Below are 19,122 nucleotides of genomic sequence, written 5' to 3' on the forward strand. Positions count from 1 at the left end.
GCTCATAAACTCACTCACACTCACACACAGTCACTCACTCACTCTCACTCTCACTCTCACTCACTCACTCATACACTCACTCACACTCACACTCACACACAGTCACTCACTCACTCTCACACACACTCACACACACTCTTACTCACACTCACTCACACACATGTGTGTGTGTGTGTGAGTGAGTGAGTGTGAGAGTGTGTAAGTGTGTGAGTGTGTGTGTGAGTGAGTGTGAGAGTGTGTGTGTGTGTGTGTGTGTGTGAGTGTATGAGTGTGTGTGTGTGTGTGAGTGTGAGTGTGTCTGTGAGTGTGTGTGTGTGAGTGAGTGAGTTTCCTAACATCAGAAAGGTGTTGTTGGTTAGGATTTACCTTTTCCCCAGGATGACACACAGCACAGCGACACAGCACTGAATGGATTTGCAGGATTTTCTTCTGTAAACAGAAAATAAGCAGGAAGATTTCTGTTATATTTTAAATGTCTGTTCTGTCCAGATTCACTGACCTTTTATAAATCAGAGCACGTGTTGGCTTTCTCTAAGCTGTACTGTATATACAATAAACAGTAGGATCTAATAACTAATTATTGTGTCTCTTGTGTTACCTTCACCAGGTAGTCGAGGGTTTTTCCGTGACACAGTATATCTTTCTTCCAGTGTCCGTCTGTCAGAGTTAACTCCTGCTTTACAAACTCCTCAGGAGTGAACCAGCGCTCCTCTGTGCGGATGCTCTTACTGCGTGACCCGCCTGAATACACACACACACACACACACACACACACACACACTCTGTGGCTATATTCTGACTCGTCTTAATGTGTTCAGCTTCCCAGAGTTTTCCAGCTCTGATTACCTGAAAATCTGCTTTTATGTAAAACCCCACTGACAGATCCACAGCTGACTGGTAAAGTCAGGAGTGTTGACAAATGTGCTGTCTCGCTGTATTCTTCTTCTTCTTCTTCTTCTTCATCATCATCATCAGTTATGTACTCATCACTGGATTCATCAGTCTCTCTACTGAAAATTGACTCTAAGGCAACATATGGAAGAAGATAAACACACAAAAAAGTGACAGTTTACAGCGACAATTACTTTGCTAAAGTAAATTTAAACAAGATTAATAAAAAAGAAATGTAAACAAGGGCCTGGTATACTAACTAGAGCTTTCCACAGAGCTGAAAGAGCTTAAAGAAACAGTCAGCCATTTTTTCTGCAATAAGAACAAAATATATATATAGTTTATATACAGTATATAAAAGTATATAAAAGCATAACAAAAAGTTTTAACCATGATGGAAAAAGAGTAAACAGACACAACACCTTCGATCGACTACGTCTGTAAATCCTCGGACACTTCAAATGACCGTCCTTACAAAAAAAAGACAAAAAGGAAGAACATTAATTATTAATATTTCATTGTGTTTGTATGTCAGTCAGTGTGTGTGTGCCTTCAGTGTATTATGTGTCATAGTTCCGTGTGTTTGTAGTAGTGTGACCTTTAATAAACAGTAGTTTTACCTTTATAAGTTTCTGTAGTGTAGTGTTTTGGTAGCGGATGCTGGTTTTCCAGTTCTTGCAACTTCCCTTTCCTGAAAATCTCTCAAACTCACCTGGGCTGAACCACCGATCCTCAGAAAAAATGCACTTTTCTCCTATAGGAAGGACACTTTATTTAAATTACAGCTTATAAATGAGTAACAAGAGCAAATTCCTCGTGACAAGTGTATTTCTGTATGAGAAAGAGTGTCTAAAATAACAGAGTAAAGTCCAGTGGACTGATACGACTGAGCTGCAGGTTAAGGACTTGCTCATGGGATTTGAACACAGCCTTCTGAGGTGTAACTACATTCTTAGCCTTAAGCTACATACACACACGTGTTTTTATCTCTGCAAGTCTCTGTTCACTAGCTATATGACTGGTTGCCATAGTAACAAAATACAAAATAGTATTATATTTACTGCTATACACTTTGTAATGCAGTATTTCCTTACTTTGCTCACTTATCTTGTATTATCTTTTTTTGTATGCAAAAATAGAAGAATTCTGCAGCTTCAGATGGTTTTCAATTTTTTTGTGCCATAAAGAAAATTGAAATCAAATGTATAAACACTTGACAAAAATATTTATTATAGATTTATCAGAGACATTATAGAATATGTAAAATTATAATTATTAAGATAATGTTTTAGTGACATGCACATAAAGTTGTACCTTTGCCAAGCTTGTCTGGATCCAATGTGCCTCTTTTGTCTCCGCAGGTAACAAGAACTTCTCCTCTATGTAACAGCAATGCTAAGAGGAAGAATGTCACGTCATTGCTGGCTTCTGCCTTAAACTGCGTTTCCCAGAATGCCCCACCACAGCATCTAACCATGTCCAGTCACCTTTTAAATAACCCTGACATTCAAACACTCTCGGAAACTTGCACAGAAACTCAAGGAATTGAGTGTTGGATTTTCTACCTGGTTTCTAAAGAAAAACCTGCACTTACATCCAACATTGTGGTAATGCACACTGTTACCTGTTCACTGCTACCTGTTCACCGCTACCTGTTCACCATTACCTGCTCACCGTTACCTGTTCACCATTACCTGCTCACCGTTACCTGTTCACCACTACCTGCTCACCGTTACCTGTTCACCGCTACCTGTTCACCGCTACCTGTTCACTGCTACCTGTTCACCGCTACCTGTTCACTGCTACCAGTTTCATTTAATATCTTACTGTTATATAAATACCCCAAAACACCTCAGTGTCTATCCTTCATGCAGGTGAACTTTTAAACATTATTTTTCTAAACTATGAGCTCATGAGGTGATGCTCCAATTATTGTCCCCATACTGAAATTAAATAAATTTAAACCATAAATTAAAATATCACATTTTCACCAACTCACAGGACTTAGGCTCTGTGTCGGCTTTCTTCTGTCTGGTCCCTGAGGAAGGGCCTGCTTCCTCTTCATCTGCCTTCTTATCAGCTATCTTTCTCTTTTTTGCCTTCTTCATTTGCGCTTGGTTCTTTCCTTGTCTCTCACCTTCGTTACTCCCGCTTGGATTCTCTGCATTAGGAAGCTTTATATAATTCCTAAAGGAACCTAAAACAAGAGCCTCTCTGTGTTTTATACTGTATTCAAGATGAAACATCAGAGATAACAACAGAAATTAGTACAGAAAGGTGAAGAGATGGAGTGACTGACCGTCCTGGATGCTGTTTCGGAGAAGGCGGAAAACAGGGTATTTCTGCTGGATGTGGTCCTGAAACACACAACTCCAAAAGCGCTTGATGAAATCTCCTCCCTCATTCTCCAAACTGTCCAAAATCTCATACACACCGTCCTCTATTCTCTTCTTATTTCTCCTCTTTGATACCTCCTGCAGAGAGAGAGAGAGAGAGAGAGAGAGATAGAGAGAGAGATAGAGAGAGAGATAGAGAGAGAAAGAGAGAGAGACAGAGAGAAAGAGAGAGATAGAGAGATAGATAGGGAGAGAGAGAGAAAGAAAGAGAGAGAGAGAGCGAGAGAGAGAGAGAGAGAGAGAGAGAGAGAGAGACAGAGAGAAAGAGAGAGAGAGAGATAGAGAGATAGATAGAGAGAGAGAGAGATAGAGAGATAGATAGAGAGAGAGAGAGAGAGAGACAGAGAGAAAGAGAGAGAGAGAGATAGAGAGATAGATAAAGAGAGAGAGAGAAAGAAAGAGAGAGAGAGAGAGAGAGAGAGAGAGAGAGAGAGAGAGAGAGAGAGAGAGAGAGAGAGAGAGAGAGTAATGTATACAACAGGTATTAAAATAAACATTTTAAATATGTATCTGTATATACTGAGCTGTGAGCATTAGCACCCAAATACCTGTGCTCTCAACATTAAAAGATAAAGTGACATCAGATTAATTTATCTGATTATAAAGATTTTTATTCCACAATTATTGATGGACATGATTATGCACCCATCCATTTTCTACACCAGCAGTTCCCAAAGTGGCGGTCACGAGATGATTTCCAGAAACTTTATTTTTTTTATATGTTAAAAAAAGGTTGTAATGATGCGAGTATAAATTTAGGATAATTAAAATAAACTGGGAATAAAACTAGGGGGTCACGGTGGCTTAGTGGTTAGCACGTTCGCCTCACACCTCCAGGGTTGGGGGTTCGATTCCCGCCTCCACCTTGTGTGTGTGGAGTTTGCATGTTCTCCCCGTGCCTCGGGGGGTTTCCTCCGGTTTCCTCCCCCGGTCCAAAGACATGCATGGTAGGTTGATTGGCATCTCTGGAAAAATTGTCCGTAGTGTGTGAGTGAATGAGAGTGTGTGTGTGCCCTGCGATGGGTTGGCACACCGTCCAGGGTGGATCCTGCCTTGATGCCCGATGACGCCTGAGATCTCGCACAGGCTCCCCGTGACCCGAGGTAGTTCGGATAAGGTAGTCACGCTCGATTATCCACAGTTGTCGAAAGCCGCGTTGGATGTACTTGTTGCGATGAGACAAAGGCGAGTGAGGATCCAATTGCAGTTAAACATTTAATAAACAAAACAAGAAACAGGGACACAGACAGGTAGACAAGACTAGGCAGAAAACCGGGCTAACAGGAAACAGAAACACATACAACGACTAGCGACAGGGAAGTGAACAAACAGTGTATATATATTAGACAGGAACCAATCACAAAGCAGAGACAATGAGTAACTAAGACAACAAACGAGAGGGAATGAATTAGTTCAATGAGTGTCCATGGCAACAAACGAGTGGGCAGAGCAAACAATTAACAGCAGGGCAAGACAGCAGACAGAAACAGGGCAAAACACAGACAGACCCATTACAGTACTCATACAATTTGGCTCAACGCTCAATATATTAAGAATAAACACAGGTCACGGCTTAACGTGGAAGATGATCTGCAGGTGGTGATCTCCAAAATTGAACCTAGAGTGGACTTGCTTTGCTCTGCGCACAGCACCCATCCTTCACATTAGGCATTTTTTTCAGAATACATTTACAATTACAACACAATTATACATGAAGTTATAATTGTTCTAAGGCGCCAGCCGACGCTGTACACGTGTTACAGGCAGCTTGTTCGTATTCTGTCTGTAATCATTTCACAGTTATGGGATGTATTTGTTTTTGTCCATAATTTGTTAATAAAATAGCCTGGCTTAGAGATTGTGTTCCTTTTTGTTTTAGCTCTGTCAGTCTGTAACTAAATCACAAATCCTCACAAGCTGTTGGAGGAAAACACAGAGAGGAGAAAGGAGGGTTGTGGTGGGGTGGGGTGGGGTCGTCAGCAGTCTAATATTGGGGGTCGCGGTCTGAAAACTTTGGGAACCCCTGTTCTACACCATTTATCCTACACATGGTCACAGAAAACCTGGGCATGTGGTGACACCATAAAGAGGAATCAAACCCCCAACCTCAGGGAGGAGAAAATGATCCCATGCAGCATATTATTATTATTATTATTATTATTATTATTATTATTATTATTATTATTTTCTTCTTTGTAAAGAACAACTTCATTATGCATAATATATTCAATTTACCAACCAAAATAGAACTAGCACTGATCTTGAAGGCGGCTTTCATAAATGTTAAATAGTAAAATAAAATATATTATAAAGTGTAGGTGTGTTGTGTGTCTTTGTGTGTATGAGGGTGTTTATGCTCGGTCACGTGCTCTAATGTGTGTACACTACGCACTCATTGTGTACTTTATCTCAGAAACGAAAGTAATGTGTTCAGGTTCCAGTTAATAGGAATTTTTAATTACACAACAAATAAATGTAGACGTTTTCTTCAGCAATCAGTCTGGTGAATTCCCTCCTGGAATGAATGAATGTTGTAAAAAGGGTTTTCTTGCCTTGTAGAGATCCTCAGGTACCAGGTCGTGGTCTCGGAGCTGCCTCAGGAAGATGTGAGGTTCCTCCATACAAGAGATCTCAGCCTTCTTACAGCGAAAAAAACTAACCAACTCGTCATGAGTTAGAGAGTTCAGCTGATCCATTCGACTGCTGTTTATCCGTCTACTCTGTACAACAGGAGCTACATGTACAATAATGTGTAATGTAGTGATCCAGTTAAACAACAACAACAACAACAACAACAAAGTTCCCAGCTGATTATTTCCTTCTGTATATTTATTGTTACAGATCCTGTCTGGTTAAAGTCACACTGTACCTTAGTAGATTCCTGATAGGACTCAGTGACACTGACTGAAAACCTGAAACTGAGACCTGTGTAATGAATAAATGTGTCTGCGAAAGTTTATCGTGTGAGACGGAAACTGTGTGATGTGGGCGTGGAAACCACACCTTGTTTAGGTGTAGAAACACTGAGAAATGATCTACAACATGAAACCTAAACATAAAACAAAAGGAACTGTTCTTATAATAAACAACGAGTGACTGACATCCTAAATATTTTTAAAATATATATTTAATTATATTTATATGATTTACCAACCTGTAGTTTTAGAAGAATGAGCTCTCTCTCTCTCTCTCTCTCTCTCTCTCTCTCTCTCTCTCTCTCTCTCTCGCATGTAATTACATGCCCGGTTACATGGCGGTTGAAGACCTACTTGTTCAGGAAACACTTCAACTAGCACTTCTTTCCTTATCTTTTGCATTTAAAAAAAAGAAACCTTTGACACTTTTTCATTGTAACTCTGAACAAATGTTTTAAACTCATGGTAGCTTAAGTATGTAACTTAGTGATCCAGCATTAATGTATTCAATGTTAGAGATTTAAGCACTTATGTACGTCGCTCTGGATAAGGGCGTCTGTCACATGCTGTAAATGTAAATGTAAATGTAAATGTCCATATCAACCCTGTGACAGGTTCCTGATCCAGCCTTGGAATGAGTTCAACACATTTTTAATGTGTCAGAAATGCATAAAAATAAAGCTCTATTTAATATAAACTAAATGTCAACTATCTTGGAAGACATTTAGATTTAAAAGTGTCACTTTTCTCTACATATGGAGAGTTTTGTGAGAGATTGCAGTGTAATAAAAGTTTAATGGACCTTAAAGACTTAAATATGTACATTTGTACTGTAGTGTGCATGAAGATAACTGGTAGTTATTACACACGTCTACACACAGCTGAACACAACAATAAATCCCACATGTAAAAACTGCTCTGCTTTATTTATTTATTTCTTTATATTTATTGCATTCTGATTGTGAATATAGATCGATCGATAGATTCTGCTGCTTAGTGAAACAGGACATCGAATATAAATGGATAAACAGTTTATTTTTTTAAGTGATTAGTACAGTTGAGTCTTACACATCGGACCATGAGCTAACAAATACAAGAGAAAAACGTCAGCTTTAATTTTAGGTCATACTTAAAGATACAGAAAGTTAGAACAATGTTATAAAGAAAATGCTACAATGAAAAGAAAAGGCATTTGAACTGGCATTCATTTTAATATCACACTGTTTTTACATTAAGATATAAAAAATATAACACTGCTGGATGTGAAAGATGATCTTGCTTCCAAACTCTTTATCCTGCACACACACACACAAATAAAGTCGTATTTCATTATATATTGTTAGAGTAGATACATTACAACAAAACCATATTTTATAATAAACAGCCTACTACATTATCCAGTGTGTTGAACTCGTTGTTTAATAGACAGACGAATCGAGTCAAGAACCTTGTACTGAACATGTAATATTACACTCCATGAATTTTGATCTCACCTTGTTTAAAGTTTTGGTGTTCATGAAAATGAGAATAATGTCACACAGAAACTTGGCTGTGTTTCATGCTGAGTTTGGTGATCTATGCCCAAGGTTTAGAAGGATACACAGAGGTCCGTTTGTTTTCTTTTGTTTTATTACAGTGGTTCAAATCACAGCCCAACATCCATTTTAATAATAAAGGTGCATTTCCTTATGCTAGTCACTGTAAGCAGAAACCTTGATGTAATGTAAACTGTCATGTTGGATAATGTAAAGTGTCATGAAGCGATTATAACATTCCAACCTTTCTACAGTACAAACATTACCATATATGACTGGATAAATCAGTGTAGTATAGTGAGTTTTTTTAACCTTTACTGAGGTAAACACTAGAATTACACAATTTATATTTATATAAATATAAAATTTTTATTGTTAATTTGATCTTGACTGGTTTAAAAAAAAAAGTTTAGTTCTGTAGACTGACATAAAATAGTATTATGACAAATAATAGTGATGCACTAAAAAAGAAACGATTGTGATCTTTAAATATTAGGTACCAATAGATAAATGTTAGCAGATTGTGTCACGATGTGGCAAGGGCGAGTGAGGATCCAATTGCAGTTTAAACATTTATTAATCAAAAACAAGAAACAGATAAACAGACAGGCAGGCAAAACTAGGCAGAACACAGAGCTAACGGGAAACATTAAACAACGACTAGCAACAGGGAAGTGAACAAACAGTGTAGATATAACAGACAGGAACCAATGACAAAGCAGAGACAATAAGTAACTATGACAACACACGAGGGAATGAATGAGTTCAATGAGTGTCCATAGCAACAAACAAGTAGGCGGGGCAATCAATAAACAGCAGGGCAAACCAGCAGACAGAAACAGGGCAAAACACAGACAGACCCTAGTCCAGGAGGGTGGAGCGAAGGCGTAACAAGGGTGGGAGGGTGGGTTGAGTTTGTGTTGTGGCAGACCCGGCAGAGCAGGTAGCCAGGGCAGAACCGGCATTGCAGGTAGCCTGGGCGGAGCCGAAGGCAGGACCAGAGACCAGGGCGAAGCTTTAAGCAAAACCAGAGACCACAGCAGAGTTAGCGGCCAGGGTGGTGCCGCAGGTGGAGACAGAGACCAGAGCAGAGCTGGAAGCCAGGGTGGTGCCACAGGTCGAGCCAGAAACCATAGTGGAGTCGGCGGCCAGGGTGGTGCCGCAGGTAGGACCAAAGACCAGAGCATAACTGGAGACCAGGGCAGAGCTGCAGATGTAATCAGCGAACTGGTCGGGATCGCAACCCATGGTGGTGCTGGAGGTGCTCTGGGCCTGTAAATAGGGACAGGAGAGAGAGAGGCTGACAAAGCCAGGGAGACAAAACTAAAGACAGACAGAGCAGATAGGCAGAGTAGCTCAAATATAATCATTTTGGGCCAGGCAGCGAGTTCATAGTTATCCATCTTTGACAGGGAAAAGAGTTCAGAGTCAGCCAATTTAGACAAAGCAAAGAGTTCAGTGTCATCCATCTTGGACAGGGCAGAGAGTTCAGAATTAACCTTTTCAGGCAGGGCAGTAAGTTTGAGAGTCATGCAAAGCCATCTTGGCAAGGGCAGAGAGTCTATGGAGCTTGGGCGTAACCATATTAGCTGAATTACATGACACAGGAAATTCCAGGAATTCAAAAACAGGCTTAAGATCCAGGACAACAGATTCAAAAAGTTCAGGTTCAGCTAACTTGGTCGAAACAAACAGCTCAGGGGACTCAAATGTAAACTTCTCAGCCATGACAGAAAGTGCAGAAGACTCACGTGACCTTAGTGACTCTAGTGATTCACTTAACTCTGGTGATTCACTTGGCATTGACAATTTCCTTGGCTCTGACGATTCACTCATGACAGAAAGTGCATGAGGCTCAGGTTCGGACCTTCCAGTCGTGATAGAGAGTGTAGATGACACGGGTTCAAACCTTCCAGCCGTGACAGGGAGTTCAGGAGACTCGGGTTCATGAGTTTGAGAGACTTCCCGTGAAGCAGAAGAGCAAAAAACAGACCAAGCACACCACAAAGCCAAGGCAAACATAGAAGTTTCAAAAAGTTCAGAAGAGCCAAATGATTCGGATTGTCTCATTGAGTCAAATGACTCTTTTGGCTCAGGTGATTCAGAAGAATCGGGTGATTCGGACAAATCAGGTGACTCACTTGACTCGGTTGACTCTGAACTTGGTAGAATCACTTGACTTGGTTGACTCATTGAACTCAGAAAAATTAAAAAAAATTGGTCAAACCGGCTGACTCCGTCATTCCGGTTAACCCGGCCGACGCGATTGATCCGGTCGACCCGGTAGGCTCCAAAGACCCGGTCGACCCGATCGGTCCAGCTGGTCCCGTTGACCCCATCAGTCTGGCTGGTTCCGTCAACCCGATCGTTCCGGCTGGTGAAGCAGATGGTTTAGGAATGCCGGCCGCCCGAACCGACACCATCGGGGTATCCGCCAGGCTTGAGACTAACCGGATCGCACAGGCCTCAACTGGGCTTACCGGTATAGCAGCCATCTTGTAAACAGGCTCGGTAACAGGCGTACAAAGGACTGGACTGGACAGAGTTAATGTAGTGCATTCGGGCATCCGTGGCTGATTTGGCTCCGTATCCCACGGACCCCGATGCCTACTGCCCCCCCCGGCGTTCATCTCTACACTGCTCACGGTTAGAGAGGACCCTCCCAAGAGCAATGCTAGATTAACAAAGTCTGGGAAAGACCCCACCTCTCGGTCAAAAGGCATCAAATAGCGTAAATTGTCCTCTAATCCATGTCTAAACATGTCCTTAAGTACCTTTTCCCCGAAGTCCAGGTCCACAAACACATCAACATATTCCTCGATTGGGGAATCCTCTTGATGTAAACAAAACAAGATTTCTGCTGGATCCATGGTTGGCTAGTCATTCTGTCGCGATGCGGCAAGAGCGAGTGAGGATCCAATTGCAGTTTAAACATTTATTAATCAAAAACAAGGAACAGATAAACAGACAGGCAGGCAAAACTAGGCAGAACACAGAGCTAACAGGAAACGTTAAACAACGACTAGCAACAGGGAAGTGAACAAACAGTGTAGATATAACAGACAGGAACCAATGACAAAGCAGAGACAATAAGTAACTATGACAACACACAAGAGGGAATGAATGAGTTCAATGAGTGTCCATAGCAACAAACAAGTAGGCGGGGCAATCAATAAACAGCAGGGCAAACCAGCAGACAGAAACAGGGCAAAACACAGACAGACTCATTACAGTTTGATTAATGCTTTTCACTTAAATTAGAATATAAAATTACAATATAATGTAAAAGACATTATTTACCCTTAAGTCATTATATCCCAAAACATAACGTGTCAACTCACAGGACTTAGGCTCCGTGGCCGCTTTCTTCTATCTGGACCTTGAACAAGGGCCTGCTTCCTCTTCATCTGCCTCATTACTTCTATCTCTCTTTTTTGCCTTCTTCTTTATCAGTTGCTTCCTTCCTTGTCTCTCACCTTCGTTACTCCCGCTTGGATTCTCTGCATTAGGAAGCTTTATATAATTCTTAAAGGAACCTAAAACAAGAGCCTCTGTGTGATTTTGACTATATTCGGGATGAAAGAAAAAAGCTCTCGTCTACATCAGAGATAACAACATAAATTAGTACAGAAAGGTGAAGAGATGGAGTGACTGACCGTCCTGGATGCTGTTTCGGAGAGCGCGGAAAACAGGGTATTTCTGCTGGATGTGGTCCTGAAACACACAACTCCAAAAGCGTTTGACGAACTCTCCTCCCTCATTCTCCAAACTGTCCAAAATCTCATACACACCGTCCTCTATTCTCTTCTTACTTCTCCTCTTTGTTACCTCCTGCAGAGAGAGAGAGAGAGAGAGAGAGAGAGAGAGAGAGAGAGAGAGAGAGAGAGAGAAAGAATAGTCAGGAACCCATTTATCTTCATCTGTGTAAGTAGTGCAACAGATATTGAGGCATAGCTTTAAGCAATTGCACCCAAATACCTGTGCATTAAAAGTTAAAAAGACATTATATTAATTTAAGTTTAGTAATCCTAACATTCTCATTCCATAATGCATTAATGTCCAGGATTATGTACCTGTCCATCCATTTTTTACAAACAAACAAACAAACAAACAAATAAATAAATAAAGCAGGGCATAGTATCTTCACTTCACTGAGAGAAGAAAGAAGATCTTACATGACAAAACAATAAATTAATACAAAACAACACAAAACAGTTGACAGTATTTATGAGAATAAAGGCTTAACGTTTTAATTATCCGTTACAGAACCCATTAGGACTTCCGTAAATGGGTGTACATTGGGGACATTCAGAGGCTGAACGACAAATATATTATAAATGTAGAGTTTTCTTCAGCAGTCAGTCTGGTGAATTCCCTCCTGGAATGAATGAATGTTGTAAAAAGGGTTTTCTTGCCTTGTAGAGATCCTCAGGCACCAGGTCGTGGTCTCGGAGCTGCCTCAGGAAGATGTGAGGTTCCTCCATACAAGAGATCTCAGCCTTCTTACGGCGAAAAAAACTAACCAACTCGTCATGAGTTAGAAAGTTCAGCTGATCCATTCGACTGCTGTTTATCCGTCTACTCTGTACAACAGGAGCTACATGTACAATATTGTGTAATGTAGTGATCCAGTTAAACAATAACAACAACAACAACAACAACAACAAAGTTCCCAGCTGATTATTTCCTTTTGTATATTTATTGTTACAGATCCTGTCTGGTTAAAGTCACACTGTACCTTAGTAGATTCCTGATAGGACTCAGTGACACTGACTGAAAACCTGAAACAGAGACCTGTGTAATGAATAAATGTGTCTGCAAAAGTTCATGGTGTGAGACGGAAACTGTGTGATGTGGGCGTGGAAACCACACCTTGTTTAGGTGTAGAAACACTGAGAAATGATCTACAACATGAAACCTAAACATAAAACAAAAGGAACTGTTCTTATAATAAACAACGACTGACTGACATCCTAAATATTTTTAAAATATATATTTAATTATATTTATATGATTTACCAACCTGTAGTTTTAGAAGAATGATCTCTCTCTCTCTCTCTCTCTCTCTCTCTCTCTCTCTCTCTCTCTCGCATGTAATTACATGTCCATCTCAACCCTGTGACAGATTCCTGATCCAGCCTTGGAATGAGTTCAACACATTCTTAATGTGTCAGAAATGCATAAAAATTAAACTCTAATATAAACTAAATGTCAACTATCTTGGAAGACATTTAGATTTTTAAAAAAGTGTCACTTTTTTCTATGTATGGAGAGTTTTGTGAGCGTTTGCAGTGTAATAAGAGTTAAATGGACCTTAAAGACAAAACCAGTTGTCTTATTTATCAAGATTAAAATATGTACATTTGTACTGTACACTCTAAAAAATAAAACGCTGGCTCAACTTAAAAAAATTAAGGTAACAATTTGCATGCATCTTTTAAAGTAGCTTCAACTCAGTCATTATTAAGTAGATATCATGAACCTTTTATAGTTAGACTAACCCAATTTGTTTAGTACAACCAACATGATTTAACTTAATCTCTAAGAGCTTAGTTAAGTTGAAACAACCTAATTTTAATTTCAAAGTTTTGGTGATATTAAGTGGTTATATTACATAATTTAAGCTATTCTAACGTCTTTATTTTGATTCCATTCTACTTAGATATGTCCATGCAAATTGTTACCTTAATTTTTTTGAGTATAAGTAACTTATTTCACTTCAATCAGAAGAAATGATGAAACTTTTTATGATGAAACTGGTGTGGTGGAAATTTCTAATCTTAAGATGTTCATAAGGCTTTGTCCTTCTATGCTTGTAGATTAGTGTGGTCAGATTAGCTTGGTCAGGAGATGCATGATGTAATTTTGAGCCAATGATTGATGTTGTTTTGCTTTTACTTATCTTCGGTTTTCTTGAGTTCTGTCTATAAAACTTTGATGTAATCAATGATCTTGGCCCTTCATCCCTCATGCTACATGTGGAGTGTTGGGTCCTGGTACGCAGCTGAGCACAATAAATTGTGTAACCTTTTTACTCTTGCTCGAGTCTACCAGTGTTATACTTTATTCTTTAAATCTCTCTAACCTCGGAACTTCCACAACAATTTGGCTTTGTCGAGCAGGATTCTGTTCTTGAGAGTCGACTTCGTGGATTCCCGGGGAGGCTTGTAGCGCTCGAGCCTTGAAGGCCGTTAACTTCACCTCGAATCGCAAAATTGGCCATGAGCATGAGAGGACTCGGGAGTTCACCACGAGCCGCCTCAACGCCGGAATCAAAAGTAATCGGACACCTGGAAGGTGAGAGGATTTATTTTATTTTAATTGTAAGGTTGTAAGGGTTTTTTTTTTTCCAGAGAACCCTAGTTAAATTTATTAGTGTTGAATCGTAAAATTATATTGTTGGTTGTCTCTGTGTAGAAAGGGCTGAAAAGACAGGATTTAGACCTGGATCTGTCAACAGGTCAGGGACCTGAATAGGCACCTAGTGCATGGCCTAGAAATAAAAAGTAAAGCACGGCACTAATCTGGGATTAGGTGCTTAAGGTGTCTTGTTTGCGAGGTTTTCAGAAAACCCCGCCGCTAAGAGCTGACAAGCAGGTTAGGGAAAAAGAGAAAATGCCAAAACAAAAGATAAAGCACACACACATAGCAAAGAGAACAGGCTTTCTGACGCAGAGAATGTCAACAATAAACTATGATAGTCATGGGCAACAGTAAATCTAAGAGCAAACTCAGTACAAACATAGTGTGTATCACGAACTAATGTGAATTTTATGAGAACTAATTATGGCCCTGATTCTGTGTCACAACTAATGTTGTGGGTGACGGAATGTGGCTTCCCAGACAATGGCAGTTTTAGCCTGAAACAGTTAGACTTTTATTATAAAACCAATGTCAACTTTTGTACAAAAAGGTTTTAACAATGCTTTGACAAAAAGATAATTATCCAGGACTAAAGTATTTTTCAAGTAAAGTCAAGTAAAGAATCAAATATTTTTCTTAGTAATCTGGTAGGTACATATCAGAAAAAAAAATATAATAATAATAAATCACAGGGAACGTGAAAAATGAACTCCAACAACAGACACAATTGCCAGATTATTGGGTCCACCTAGCTGAAACTAAAGGTTTTCTTCCTTTTTTTATATTATTGCAAAGTATTAAATTTTACCTTCATCACATAAACTACAGCCCCCATAAAGTCTCAAACAAATACAACACTGTAACCTTCATGTAAAAAATTGTCAAAATTACAGCTGCTGTACATGTATGTTGTTTAAAGACATTACCTTCGGGCTAGCTTTAGCCCCGTTCACACTGCAAGTCTTAATGCTCAATTCGGATATTTTGCTCAGATCTGAATTTTTTAAAGCTGTTCACATTACCTTTTAAAATGTGGCCTATATCAGATAATAGTGTGAACTGTTTGCTGTTTCGAACTGACCCGCATGCGCAAACGAACAATAACAATGAAGTCACACGCAGCATGCCGTTGCGCTAAAGTTGGCGAGGTTATGGAGGAAGTAAGCATTTTCGCTTTTCTTTCTAAATGTTTGTGTAATGGCAGCACAGAGACGCAGTGTTTTGAAAATTTTTGGGTGTCGAGGGCAACTTTTGATTATTTGATCCATTTTGTAGGCGTAGACACGTTTGTGTGCGTACTCGCCGGTGCATAATTGTGACGAATGTCGATGTAGATTGACGTAAAAGTCGCATCAAATCGTTCACCAAAAAAAAAAGGCACCAAAATTGTTCACACTGCGTCCACATTGGAAAAAATCAGATTTGGGTCTGTTTCAGGACTACATATGGAAGTGGTCTGAATCTGATTTGAAAAAAATCACATCTGGGCTAGATTTGATTGTTCACACTACTCCTGAAGAAGTCTGACCTGGTCACTTGACCCCAACAAAATGAGATTTGGGCCACTTTTACCTGCAGTGTGAACGGGGCTTTTCAGACCATCCAGCTCAAGAATTATTTTCTGAAACACCTCAAAAGTATTTTTTAGTTCCTTTGGGTAGCTGAGGTTGAGAGCATATATCAGCCCCATTAGCAGGGCACAGGCTCTGGATACATCCAGGTCTTGCAGGACTTCCGTTCCCTCAATAATAATACTGGCATTGGCTGGGTCAAAATTTGTGGCACCTCATCGTCCTAAGTAGATCAAAATCAATGTCAGTGTTTTAAGTCATATTTAAAAATGAGTAATACAAAGTACAATGTGTTTGAGTGTAAGTTTCTGATTTACATACCAAGTGCTATTTAAAGAGATCTTCCTCCTTTTCTCCAAGATATACTATTAAGGAATGTATAGCACTCTCTCTCCTCCTTTCCACAGAAGCATCCTGTAAAGAAACAGGACATTAATGGACACAGGAGTTAAATCTTAGGAGTTACAATTTACTACTCATAAAAAATTGCACACTTAAAGAAATGTGTCAGCTCCCTAACCATCAAAAATAATGCAGCAGATTGTATATGAAAGAAAAATAAAAACCCAAATGTTGTAATGGCAAATTTACAAAAAGCTCAAGGTTTACTAGGTTACAAGGTGGATCAACTGTGAAAACGTAAGCGGATAAAAATGGCGTGCACACACATTGTCATGTTAGGTATTGTGCTTAAATTTTTTTGTTCCTTTCCTTCTATTGCAATTGTATTTGGTTTTATTATTTATATAATAGAATACTAATGAGCGATTACGGGATAAAAACACTATGACGTACTTCATCAATTAGACACAGGGTGGCAGTAACCACAAACAGTGTTACACTGGGACAATTAGCGGTGCAGAGCAAGATGAGCTCATAATCCGTGTTACTTGAGAATGAGCAACAGTTGTCCTGCGTCGCTGATTTCTCAGGAATATTTCTGATATTTTCAGTTTCAGGATTATCTATATATCTGCCAGTGGGGACCTAGCCAGGACCCGCTACAGATTCTTGGGGGCTCATCCGGGATACTTCGGCGCCACCTATTGTATTGGGAGCCGGATGCTGACAATGCTGACCAACAACTAGGACTGCGATCGTGGACGAGTGGAGGCCTGCAATCCAAAGCCGACTGCACCATCACCGAACCGTGTTGCCAGCCGTGGGGGAAACGAGGAGCCATCATGTCGAGTGGTGGGAGGAGGAGCCTAGTGTGGGACATTAGGAAGAGCCTACTCACCCTGACAGCTGAAGAGCTTCTTCGGGTCGCCAGAGCGGTGAACCCAGTGTCCGACGTGGACCAGTCAGAGCTTGTGGTGAGAGATCAGGAGGAATGCTACGATCGTATCAACTCAGTCATGTACAGTAAGCAGTTACTTGAAACAGAGGACAAGGGAATGGTTCCGTTGCTGATGTTAAAAGATGCTATTGATGATATAGTAAAATGTCGTGATGTTATGTCAGTTCTAAATGTAAAGGTTGATTCTGAGTTACATACTGGGCAGAGTGTTGATAAGCTTGATGATCTTGTTGATTTTGCTGAGGGTTCTGTTACTATCCAAACATCCCCTGAACGCACCACAGACACACACCAGCAGAGTCGATACGCACCCACTTTAGTCAGTACTACACTCCCTAGTGGTGTTGCCGAACCAGATTCAGGCTTGGCTATGGTTACAATGTTAAATGTACCTGACATTTCGAACGCTGATGTGCTTAGAGCGCTTGCTAGCTACGAGGAGCTTAGCAGGAAACTCATACAGTGTATGCCAGCACATGCCTCGCCGTCACAGACACACATGCCCTTGTCACAGACACACATGGCCTTGTCCCAGACACACGTGCCCTTGTCACAGACACACATGCCCTTGTCACAGACACACATGGCCTTGTCACAGACACACATGCCCTTTTCACAGACACACATGCCCTTGTCACAGACACACATGCCCTTGTTACAGACACATATACCCTCATCCTCAGGCCTGTTGAGGCAGCCAGACAGAAACCCCTCCGGTGAGCATGCCTTTCAGTCTGCTCGTGAGGGGACGGTGTCCTTAAGGGAACTTGGTTTCCTTTCACAAAGAGAGTTCAAAGTGCAAGGCAGGCAGATCAGTGATCAATACTCAGATATCAGCTGCAACAATGTCTGTAGGCAAATTGATGATGGGATCAAAGAAGGATTCTCTGACTCAGAGATTGTTCGTGGTGTGCTTAAAATCATAAGGCCAGGCATATTCAAAGAGATGAATTTGAATATGCCTGCTGAACTCAAGGGATTTCTCCAAAGTCACCTAAGAGAAAAAAACAGCACAGAGCTATTCCAAGAGTTGATGTGTGCGAAACAGGATGAGAACGAGACACCACAACAATTTCTCTATCATTTGATAGGCTTAAAACAACGCATCCTATTGACATCAAAACTGGCTGACACTAATATTAAGTACTCTACAGCTACAGTGCAAGATGTTTTCCTACATACTGTGTACCAAGGCTTGGGACACAAACACACCGACATACGCAGAGAGCTTAAACCTTTGTTGACAGACAGTGGGGTCACTGATGAGATGATTCTGCGTCATGTGATGAAAATCACTAGTGAAGAAAATGAGAGAATGAAAAGACTTGGCTCGTCCCGCTGACAGACTGTAACGAATGCACACAGCACACAGCTCGAGTTGGATTTGGTAAATACACCTAGCACAAAGTCAGAGTGTGTAGGGTCCAAGACCCACCAAACAAAACCAGATCCTCTGAGAGACCTCACGACCAAAGTAGAGGAGCTCACCAGACTGGTTGAGACCATGCAAAAGCAAAACCAACAACAGCTAACTCACAATGGGTGCCAGTACAGTCAAAATAGGGCACAATCTAAGCATGGAAACCTATGTTTTTGTCCAAGCTGTGTGGAGAAAACACTGTTTCACCTGTGGGAAGGAAGGACATCATGCAGCAGGCTGTCTAAAGCGGCCAAAGAGACAGGGAAATTCCAACCGGGCACTGGAGAGGGACATCTAGTGGCCGGGTCTGGAAACAAGTCCCACCCAGAAAGTCAGGTCAACAATGACAAAATATGCTACTCCTCACCCTCAACTTCAGTAACGACAAGCACATTAAGTCTCTGTAACCAAGTAACTCCCTCCCCAGTTACCACGTGTAGCTAAAGCTAGAGCGGTTGCTAGTCTGATTGGAAAAAAGGCCCTAGTTCAGAGCTATCTAAATGGCTTAGCAGTCACTTCTTTGCTGGACTCTGGGTCCCAAGTCAGTATAGTCAGTTGTGCCTGGAAAGAAGAGTACCTACCTGACCTCAGTATTCACTCAGTTTCCGAGATTTTAGGCTTTAATGTTTTGGAAGTGCTAATTTGTGGAAAACCAGAGAGACTAGTGCCAGTATTTGCTAGCCTTCTTAGCAATGCCATATCTGTTCCCAAAGAAACAGCTGAAGCGCTCG

The 19,122-nt window shown here is 40.6% G+C and overlaps 2 protein-coding genes across 8 annotated transcripts in view; both read right to left on the reverse strand.

Moving 5' to 3' along the window:
- The window catches only part of LOC132842656 (sp110 nuclear body protein-like), an 18,747-nt gene extending 6,157 nt beyond the window's left edge, over window positions 1-12,590 (reverse strand). The window contains exons 1-11 of one of the 3 annotated variants that reach the window (XM_060865445.1): window positions 12,476-12,590; window positions 12,153-12,334; window positions 3,191-3,365; window positions 2,891-3,088; window positions 2,206-2,286; window positions 1,512-1,645; window positions 1,314-1,361; window positions 1,152-1,203; window positions 847-1,023; window positions 599-741; window positions 367-429 (exon numbers count right to left, since the gene is read on the reverse strand). In XM_060865445.1, coding sequence (XP_060721428.1) covers window positions 367-429; window positions 599-741; window positions 847-1,023; window positions 1,152-1,203; window positions 1,314-1,361; window positions 1,512-1,645; window positions 2,206-2,286; window positions 2,891-3,088; window positions 3,191-3,365; window positions 12,153-12,296 — 1,215 coding nt within the window. In that variant the 5' untranslated portion in view covers window positions 12,297-12,334; window positions 12,476-12,590. Of the gene's footprint in view, window positions 1-366; window positions 430-598; window positions 742-846; window positions 1,024-1,151; window positions 1,204-1,313; window positions 1,362-1,511; window positions 1,646-2,205; window positions 2,287-2,890; window positions 3,089-3,190; window positions 3,366-5,839; window positions 6,022-6,156; window positions 6,272-12,152; window positions 12,335-12,475 lie in introns of those variants that run through there. The other 2 variants (XM_060865446.1, XM_060865447.1) reach the window with 2 other exon arrangements.
- Window positions 7,219-11,564, reverse strand: LOC132842658 (uncharacterized). Of its 5 annotated transcripts, none has more exons than XR_009648057.1 (3): window positions 11,394-11,564; window positions 11,079-11,273; window positions 7,219-7,497 (listed from the first exon to the last, which is right to left on the reverse strand). XR_009648057.1 is itself a non-coding variant. In XM_060865451.1 (3 exons), the coding sequence occupies exons 2-3, from the start codon at window positions 11,151-11,153 to the stop codon at window positions 8,755-8,757; spliced, it is 330 nt and encodes a 109-aa protein (XP_060721434.1). In that variant the 5' UTR covers window positions 11,154-11,237; window positions 11,394-11,564; the 3' UTR covers window positions 7,814-8,754. The 5 variants fall into 5 exon arrangements, 4 of the variants coding, with proteins under 4 accessions (XP_060721434.1, XP_060721432.1, XP_060721433.1 ...); XM_060865451.1 differs by lacking the exon at window positions 7,219-7,497 and adding an exon at window positions 7,814-9,009 and having other exon boundaries at window positions 11,079-11,237; XM_060865449.1 differs by lacking the exon at window positions 7,219-7,497 and adding an exon at window positions 7,814-10,834 and having other exon boundaries at window positions 11,079-11,237.
- Window positions 12,591-19,122: the final 6,532 nt, after the last annotated feature.

The sequence above is a fragment of the Tachysurus vachellii genome, chromosome 3 (genome assembly GCF_030014155.1).
Source record: "Tachysurus vachellii isolate PV-2020 chromosome 3, HZAU_Pvac_v1, whole genome shotgun sequence".
In the NCBI taxonomy this organism is placed as follows: domain Eukaryota; kingdom Metazoa; phylum Chordata; class Actinopteri; order Siluriformes; family Bagridae; genus Tachysurus; species Tachysurus vachellii.

Coding starts and splice junctions, on each gene's coding strand:
- LOC132842658 (XM_060865449.1), bottom strand. CDS start 9,269: ATGACTCTCAAACTTACTGCCCTGCCTGAAAAGGTTAATTCTGAACTC.